This window comes from Clupea harengus, chromosome 4, assembly GCF_900700415.2.
Source record: "Clupea harengus chromosome 4, Ch_v2.0.2, whole genome shotgun sequence".
Classification (NCBI taxonomy): Eukaryota; Metazoa; Chordata; class Actinopteri; order Clupeiformes; family Clupeidae; genus Clupea; species Clupea harengus.
In genome coordinates this window covers 19,233,641-19,243,099 of record NC_045155.1, presented here as the reverse complement: position 1 = coordinate 19,243,099, position 9,459 = coordinate 19,233,641, and the positions used below count along the sequence as shown (strand labels likewise).

The window sequence follows — 9,459 nt, the reverse complement described above, 5'->3', positions numbered from 1 at the left end:
AAGGTTTTTGAATGCCTTTAAGGTAGTTAGCTTGCTAGTTTTGGAACAGAGCTAGTTATTGCTTCTTTAATATGTATAGGAAGTGTTCAATTCAAACTAAACCAAACTAAATAGCCATGAACACTGTCACATATACATTCACACAAACACACACACACACACACACACACACGCACACATACACACACACACACACACACAGAGAGGCACCAAATTACGCCCATATACACACACATGCACCTGTGCATGCCACACACACACACACACACACACACACGCACGCACACACACACACACTCACAAAGGCACAGTCATTTGCTTCGAGTAAACAAGGCGTCCCTATAAATGCGTCTTAAGGGCTGTGTGGTGACAGTTATTCCTTCACACATTCTCACACAACACGCCCTTCTCTGCCAGAAATGCCTGCCTGGGAATTGTTGTACTGATAAGACTGGCTATTAGCTTCCTTACGTGTGCCCTGGTTGCTTATTCCACAGCTAAAGCCTGGAGTGTGCTAACAGTCCCCCCCACCTCCTCCAGTGAGCTCCCTGAAATTATCTGGCAGGTTGGGCTTTTTCAGGTGTTTTTGGATCCAGGTGAGAGAAGACTGAGGATCTCAGGCATTATCACCTGGTAAACTCTTTCAGGGTGCCGAGGATCCCCACCCCACCCCACCCCAGACTGTGAGAGACAAGTGGCCTGTTTTATCTTCTCTAGCGGAACGAGTGCCAGTGAAAGTCTTCTTGGTCGATCTTCACCTTCACCCAGCCAACAGACCATCAATAGTCCAGGAATCCAGATCCAGGAATTTGAACTTCTAATCAGGTAAGAACAGGTGCTGGCAGGACTCGGCTCTACCTGGACACATATGTCATCGATTCTCACTCAGTTCAAGGACACATAATCACACTGTTTAATGGATAAGGGTTTGTCACATGTTCTTTACATCTTTTAATACTTTCTTCCGCACAAGTGGATAGTTGTTGTTTTGAAGTGGAGTTGTGGAAACAAATAGTACACAGTAAAGGTTTGGGCTTGAAGACTTAGTACCTCAAATTGTTCTTCAGTCAGGCCATTATAGCTCTTTTTTATACAGTTGGTAAGAAATAACAAATGACTGATAACATCTTTACAGGAACTGTTGAAGTGTAAGTTCATACATACATACTTTTAAAAAAAATGCTAAGACGCGGTCAATGGGCCTGGGGGGGGGCTGAAAGCTTACAAGACTGACAGTCTATGTCATGACGTAGAGAAGTCCCAAATTGATGACTTTACGTCATCATCGGCCTTGCATCGGCCTTTGCCAGGTTCAGGATGATTTTAAACAGTAGATGGTGTGTTGAACCATTTCCAACCCATGAAATGCCAATCTTAAGGAAAAATATTTTAGGGTGCACTTACACTTTAACAGTGAATGGATTTCGATAAAATTCACCAAACCTTTACCAAACGATCATTGTTATTGTTTCTAGATGGTACAAACAAGCTTTCAGTGTGTTTACTGAACAGCTTTTCCTGTTGAAGTGACATTTCAACTAAGGATTAGCACCCTCTTAACATCCAGAGATCCCTATCTGATTTTATGATTTGACTAGACAAACAACTCAAATGGCCACAAGGATTAAGCTATCATCAGTCAGACATCTCATTCCATCAGTGTGTGTTTGTTCACATGTGTGGGTGTTTGATTAACCATATTCAATTAAATTGTATTTTTTATAGCGCCAAAACAATTGTCTCAAGGCGCTTTTGGATTAGGTTTTTAAACTCATTGTCTTCTTTGTATTCGCAAAGATGACTAAGATAGTGACAGACATATGCAAAAAACAAATACACCTGTCGAACATGAACACACTCACAGAAACACGCACGAAACAAACAAAAAACGAATAGCTAAAATCATAAATAAATCAATAAATACATAGGCGTGCCTGTGAGTCCATTTCAAACCCTCCCATTTGATGCCATTAGGGAACTCTATGAATAATGCTTGACATAGCTACAGTGATGTTAACTGAACTGGTGTTTATTATCAGTATGACTTCATATTCCTATCAAAGTGTAAACCACTGGATATATTTATATTTGACCAATGTTGAGGCCAACCGCAATGCTCTTGAAATGACTGAATCATGTTTAACTTGCGTTACTTACTCACTTATAAATATTGCTTTAAGGAGGAGGCAATTGATGAGGTAGGTATAAATGCTGCCAAATATTTATTTCCTGCAAATTAGTAGAAACAACTGACTGACTGTAATCAAATTAATTGCTGATGAGATAAAAAAAATATATATAGTATATAAAATATATAAAAATATACAGTATATATTGAAAACATTTGAGAACACTGCTGGTAAATAAGCCATCTTGAGCTTGATCATGTGTTGAAGGCAGCATTTCTCTCCCATGACACGTGATCTAACATTAGTCCCCAAAAGATGAAAGAGAAACTTCTCGGCAACGGCATGACAAACAGTTCCACCCCGCTTGACAAACACATTGGCCACAGCACACTGAGAGAGATGAAGCGCTTTCCCTCAGAACACACAGAGGATTAAGGTGAGGGTTTTGGACTGCGTTAGCTGCTTTCCGTTTTCCACAAATGGTGCCTGCCAGAATCCCATGGTGACATGGCAAATATGGTTGGAAAGCTATGGATGGGAATGGTTTCGACCTGAGAGTGCACCCAACAAAAAGGTTCATTTCAGTCATGTCAGTGGGTAAATGGATGGCCCTGGCGTCATCTCTGACGTGGGTTCAAACAAAGGAAAATATTTTCCACCAGGTAGATTAATGGACATTGGCATGTCACCAAAAAAGAGATACATTACAAACTGAAAAACCCCTTTTGTATTGATCTTTTTAATCCCATTTCTTTGATCAATGTTGTGCTCATTGCCACTAACCTGAGCATAGATTATGATGATTGTCACAGCCAGTGAACAGTTATATCATAAAAAGTTTTTTCTGGTAAGCATCACTGAGGTCAAAGGTCTCTTTATTTTACATAACCTTTCACACATTGTAACTATTTAATTCAGTACAGTGTAACAGTGTATCACCCTGCAATACATAAGCCTAACTGTAGTTAGATGAAAGTATAAGGAATGAATGTCTTATTATAAATATGTTGCACTGTCCTTACAGTACAGTTACACAGTAACTAGTGCTACCTAATATATAGTGTGGTGCAGTAGTCATTGCATTGAAAACATTTCTTTTCACTCTATACATTTGCTTGTAATATGTCTACTTGTATAGCTACATAGTAGTACAGAAATACAATTCTGGTGAATATAATATAGAATATAACATAGAATATAATATAGAATTATGTTTTTGCTTTTCTCTACCAGGAGCAGAGAAGACCATGGGGAGTCCAGCCCATGACCTGGCAGCCAGCGCTCTGCACCTGCCCTATGACTTCACAGGGTTTGGTCCCAGCTCAGCTGACTCATGGACCAGCATGGAAGACTCCAAGCCACCCCGCGGCCTCTCCAGCGTGCCCGAGCGCGGCCTGCCGGGCGTCTACCTCTCCCGTCTCGACATGTACCTGTCCGAGGACACCGCCTGGCTCCTGAAGCGAGCGGAAGTCACTAATCCCCTGGTGCCGTGCGTCTGCGACCACAACCCCGACCACGAGGCCCCCCACTGCAAGGAGCCAGAGCAGTGTCCGGTGATCGACAGCCAGGGCCTGGGGGGGCTCTCGCCTGAGCTGGAGGGGCAGGTGGAGGAGCGCTGCCTGGAGCAGGTGCAGAGTCTGGTGGTCGGAGAGGTGCTGAAAGACATCGAGATGGCCTGCAAGCTGCTCAACATCACCCCAGGTATAATACACTGGAAATGACTGGACATAACAGGTTTCAGTTCAGGAAAGTTATATGAACCATAAAACTCCAGTATGATTATGTAATATGTTACACTTCACAAGGAGCCTACCAGATTCAAATCTGAACAACACTTCTGTTTGTTCCAGCAGATTACGCATAGGGTACGAGCTTTTTAATTTAGTCTAACTCTTTGTAGGCTGAACACAGCAAATCACACTTTTCTAATGTTGTGCCAATGTTAGACACAGAATACTGAATGTATTGGTGATCTGTTTGTAACATGTTATTCAAAGAAGTAGCTATTTTAGTTCATTACTTAGCACTTTAATCCAAATGGTCATATCATTAAACGCTTTCATTTACTTAACTTTGAAAACACAAAAATGTTCTGTCAAGATGTCAGGTTTGAGAAATCATTTGTATTTCTGCCATGAATCATGGATTATGATGTGTAGGAAGCATTGGCTCTCGGTGTGAACCAGCGTATTGACATACGGCTGCATCTTTTCTTGTGTGGTCTAACTGATATTTGGTCTTGTTCAAAACCGTCGCTTGGCAAATAGTCCCACAGTGGTCCTGAAGGAGATGCCTGTAGCAAATGTTTGTCAGGTCATTTTTGCTGCTCATTTCGGGGCTTCAGTGGCAAGGACTGCTAAGCCCTTGCTTAATTCTGCCAAATGTGTGTGGCTGAAGACAACAGCTCTTAGCCACCCCACCCTGTGCAAATGGCTCTGTTGACTTTTCACCTGTTCACACAGTAACTCACCTGCCTTCAGGTGACAGTCTCACGTTAAGAGACTAATGCTGCATTATGCTGAAATATTGACATGCCATCTTTTGCTCTTAATCTAATGAGCACACTTTGGTGGTGCGTGTGTGTGTGTGTGTGGGGGGGTGGGGGGTTATTGGTGTTGGTGGTTGGCATAAATTGAACACTTGTCCATGTGGCGTGCCTCTCTGTGTCTGTGTTCAAAGATCTGAACGAAAGGGCTTTAAACAGGATCGAGGCTTAGCTTAGCTTAGCTTAGCGTGAACAGAGCAACAGAGGAGCAGCTCACTTGGTATGACGGAGCAAATAAGATGAGTGAAAAGACCTTTGGCCCCTCCTCCACAGACCCCATGGAGTGGAGCTCAGGTAACGTACAGAAGTGGCTGCTGTGGACGGAGCACCTGTACCGGCTGCCCCAGGTGGGCAAGGCCTTCCAGGAACTCACGGGCAAGGATCTTTGCGTGATGAGCGAGGACGACTTCAAGCAGAGATCGCCACAGTGCGGAGATGTGTTGCACGCCCACCTCGACATCTGGAAGTCAGGTATGATTTATAGCAACTCGTGACCGGTGGATTAAAAAGAGGAAGAGGCTCATGGCCTAGACAAACACTTTACCATGCCAGATATACATGCCAGTGGCAATGACGCAGAAATGTGTCTTAACTGCTCAAACCAAACCGCTGACTCATGTGCTTTGCATCATTTTCTTTAGCTGCTTGGATGAAAGAACGTTCCCCTGGTGACAACCTCATTGGTAAGAATGTTTGGGGTTTCTTTCACTTTCTTTCTTTTTTACCAGTAGAATGAAAGCAGCTAACATGACTGTTTAAGCAACAGCTAGCTAATTAGCATCACCACTGAAGTGTTGTATCAGCTGATACATTTTAGTACAAAGGGGCAAGATAACTTACCTCACTAGCTATAATATAGCCTACAGCATACTGGAAGCCTTTTTCTCGACTGCACTTGATTTAGATTGGTCTGGCCAACCGTACACATTGAGGAGAATACTCATTTCTAGGTTAGGGTTTTGGTTACCACCACAATGAATTTCAATGATATAAGGTGGCAAAGCTTATGATGCCGTTTAAGTCTATGTGTCTGCCGAGAAACACGAGAAGCGTACATGAGGTCATTCACGAAGGGCTCACACGTCATCCCCAGTTTCCCAGCAGTGGATCCACCTATAAACAAACACCTTCACTGCACACGCAGGTTCATTCCCATCTACCAGCTGTTTAGCAAACCAGATATCCCCACGACCAACCAGATATCCCCACGACCAGGAAATGACACTACTCCCAGCGCCATAAAGAAGGGCTATCCATTCGGTTACAGTTAACATTGTTTTGTTCAATTCAATGTTTATATAGCGCCAAAACAAAGGCGATACGGTCAGAAGAAACCTTAAACAGAACCTTGGGACATAAGGGGGGGGGGGGGGGGGGGGGCGGCATCTGCCTGGAGCCAGCTGAGTAGAGAGGTAGAGATAGAGAAGGGGGAGGAGGAGGTGAGGGGGATCAAGTTCGGTGAGTGCCGCACATGATGTTATCTTCACAACTGACAGTATTGTTAAATTCTCATGTCAGTGGCTCGAGATCAGGAACAACAGAGAGTAATGGGAAGTGCTGTAAACTTCCAGGTGGCTGCTTGAAAGAATCCCAAGAGTTTGCTGTAGCTTTTGAAAGGATCATTAAATCATTAATGGAATCAATCATTAACCAATGTGCAGGTTGAAGCTGAAAGCTGAAACTTGAGCAATAACATTGGTTACAATTGAAATTTGGTCAAATTGTTTATATCACATACAATCTATCAGTACTTAATATGTATTGACAGGAAAGACCATAACTGTTTGCTGGTATCATATTGCTACATGAATGTCTACACTTATGTAATCGGATGAATTGTGACTTGTCTGACTCCAGAGCAGGTAAATATTAGGTGTGCTTATTCAGTGGGCAGTGTTTATACTGTTCCATGTATGGAGAAGCACAGTGTTAGTGAGCAATTAGAGGTGGCTTTTGACTGTTTCGGGAAGAAGACGTGATTTTCTGAAAGTGTGCAACAACTAATCTCTTTAGACTGTCTCATGAACAGTACAGCTTTGCTGAGGGCACACAGTGTATTTGTAACAAGTGGTCTCTCTTAACTGTTCCAGGAACAGACGAGCTCGTCCCAGAGGCTGACTCCTGCTGCTCTGGGCAGCCCATTCACCTCTGGCAGTTCCTGAGGGAGCTGCTGCTCAAGCCTCACACCTATGCCCGCTGCATTCGCTGGCTCAACAAAGAGAAAGGTGCGTGAAGGAGAACAACGTGTGTGTGTGTGTGTGTGTGTGTGTGTGTGTGTGTGTGTGTGTGTGTGTGTGTGTGTGTGTGTGTGTGTGTGTGTGTGTGTGTGTGTGTGTGTGTGTGTGTGTGTGTGTGTGTGTGTGTGTGTGTGTGTGTGTGCGTGTGTGTTAACGGGAGTCATGACTTCTCCTATGTGGTTGCCATGTAATGGTGACCACATGGGACTCTGCCTGGTCTCTACTGTAAGTTATGACGTAGAGACAGGACTCTAGGGCTTGTATGAATATGTGTGGGGGTGTGTGAATGTGTGTGTGTGTGTGTGTGTGTGTGTGTGTGTGTGTGAAAAAGACTCCCAGATAATAAAAAATAGCAAAAATGCAAAAACAGTGTAATATATCCAGTGTTGGAAAATCTGAGTCATCCGAACTTTCCATGTTCTTTAGCTGATTCCCTTTTGGGGCACTGACATAAAGATGGTGATGTCTTCAACAGGTATCTTCAAAATAGAGGATTCGGCGCATGTGGCTAAACTCTGGGGTATCAGGAAAAACCGTCCAGCGATGAACTATGACAAGTTGAGCCGCTCCATTCGGCAGTACTACAAGAAGGGAATTATTAAGAAACCGGACGTGTCACAAAGACTAGTGTATCAGTTTGTCCATCCCGTATGATGGACGCATGTTCCCCCACGGACGAAACCACTGCTACTCCGTGCTGATGCCAAACTGTGAACTGTGCTGAAGGAGTGAATTCTTACATAGTTATGCTGAATGATTACATGTCGTGGGTAGCCACCTCTTCTCTGTTGTTACATATTCAGCATTAAAGAAGCTTGTAGCCCAAAGATGGAGGTGGAACAACCTTCTGCCGGGTTACTACGGTAACTGTTGCTGCAGTCGTAGCATTTCAGAACTGCCTGTTAATTTGCATATCCTGCCTTTATATTTACTGTATTTTACTTCTAGGGTTTAAGTAGACTTTTCTTCCTACTAGCATTTCAATGTTTTGTTTATGAAATATATCCTTTAAAAAAGTGCTTGTAGATGAGACCCTTCAGTCACTTGTGTTTTTAGACCATTAACTGATTATGTCCTTTAACTGCGTGAAAGTGAAAAGAACAGAGTTTGAAATAGGCTTAGGCCATATGATCACCTTCAATCTTTTTTCTCCGGGTTTATTTATTTAAAGGGTGGTTTATGACTTTTTGTTACTTTACGGTCTGGTTGAAAAGCAAACACTGACTTACGTCCATTCAGCTTCTGTGAGAGTCTTAAAGTATATTATGGAAAAAGGTGCATGTGTGCAAACATTCGTAGGTTCAGTTTTTGTGCGTAATGAATGATTATAAAACGTCTTGGTACACATTTGACTCTTCCCCTACTTCCTCCCTCCCTCCCCCTCTGTGTGTGTGTGTGTGTGTGTGTGTGTGTGTGTGTGTGTGTGGGGGTGGGCATTCAGTTTGGACATGGGTAATCTTTGTTTGATTTTATCATAGATGAAGCCTACCTTAAGGAGGGTGTTTCCTCCTTTCCAAATGTCAAGTTTACTTGAGGATATGCAAAATGATGAGCCTCAGGAAGAATCTTATCTCTGTTGTTTTCTCTGAGTAAATCCACTGACTGTTTAATAGGCAAAACACTACCAGGGAGGAATTCCAAGTTTAGTGACAAACCTGGGTAAGTTAACTCAGAGTAGTCTAAGTGGTAAACCTTATAGTAGAGGTTTTCCCAAGAGAATGAAACTATAGGGCTCTTCTATTAAGAGGTTCACCACTTTGAGTTAACCTATTTGTTACTAAACCACATACTTGGATCAATATCAAATCTGAAATCAATTTGGACCAGCAATAGTCATAATTAAACCTATTGCAACTGTTCATAGGCCTAGTTGATTTTCATTCAAGTTTCAAACTTTCTGCTGCTCTGTTTATCCGTCCTGGAGCCTTCCATTTACCAGAGGTGTAAAGTAACGAATTACTTTTACTCACGTTACTGTAATTGAGTAGTTTTTTTGTGTACTTTGTAATTTTTAAGTAGTTTTTTAAATCGGTAATTTTACTTTTACTTAAGTAGATTTTGACTGAAGTATTGTACTTCGCTACATTGGAAATTACATCCGTTACTGAGTAAAAAAAAAAAACATAGTTCAAGGCAGGAATCGCGCACCACAATGCTCACTGCAGTGGTGGATGCTGCATAGAGTGGATGATGGAGTCGATGCAAGGCACCAGTAGCCTACGGTGCCGAGTCACGAGAGATAGATATGGAGGAAGATGATAGTGCGGACTACCAACAAGCTGCGGACCACCAACAAGCTGAAGCACCGAACTTTCCGCCAATTGAAATTAAAGAAGATGAAGAAAACCCGTGGCCACATCTCAGCAAGCAGTTTGCCTTCCAACGTAAAAGAGGCAACAGCTATATGCTGTGTAAACTGTGCCTAATCCGTCAGTCAGAACTTTCTGCTTATACAAATTCATCTTCAAATCTGCGCAAGCATGTGTTGGTAAGTACAGTATTTGTTCCTTTCCATTAGTAGTTCAGACAGCGTTTTTGTCATTTAGTT

At 42.7% G+C, this 9,459-nt stretch overlaps 1 protein-coding gene across 1 annotated transcript; it reads left to right on the top strand.

Moving 5' to 3' along the window:
- The first annotated feature begins 405 nt into the window (after positions 1-405).
- On the top strand, positions 406-8,256 carry LOC105894205 (SAM pointed domain-containing Ets transcription factor). The gene is made up of 6 exons (XM_012820685.3): positions 406-825; positions 3,363-3,830; positions 4,948-5,145; positions 5,316-5,357; positions 6,765-6,899; positions 7,387-8,256. Exons 2-6 carry the CDS (start codon positions 3,377-3,379, stop codon positions 7,563-7,565), a joined length of 1,008 nt encoding a protein of 335 aa, XP_012676139.1. The 5' UTR covers positions 406-825; positions 3,363-3,376; the 3' UTR covers positions 7,566-8,256.
- The last annotated feature ends 1,203 nt before the right edge of the window (positions 8,257-9,459 follow it).

What these genes read in the sequence shown, in the direction of transcription:
- LOC105894205 (XM_012820685.3), top strand. Translation starts at nt 3,377, where the DNA reads ATGGGGAGTCCAGCCCATGACCTGGCAGCCAGCGCTCTGCACCTGCCC. An exon ending in CCCTGGTGACAACCTCATTG is followed by an intron (nt 5,358 to 6,764) that starts GTAAGAATGTTT and finishes TAACTGTTCCAG; the next exon opens with GAACAGACGAGCTCGTCCCA. An exon ending in CTGGCTCAACAAAGAGAAAG is followed by an intron (nt 6,900 to 7,386) that starts GTGCGTGAAGGA and finishes TGTCTTCAACAG; the next exon opens with GTATCTTCAAAATAGAGGAT.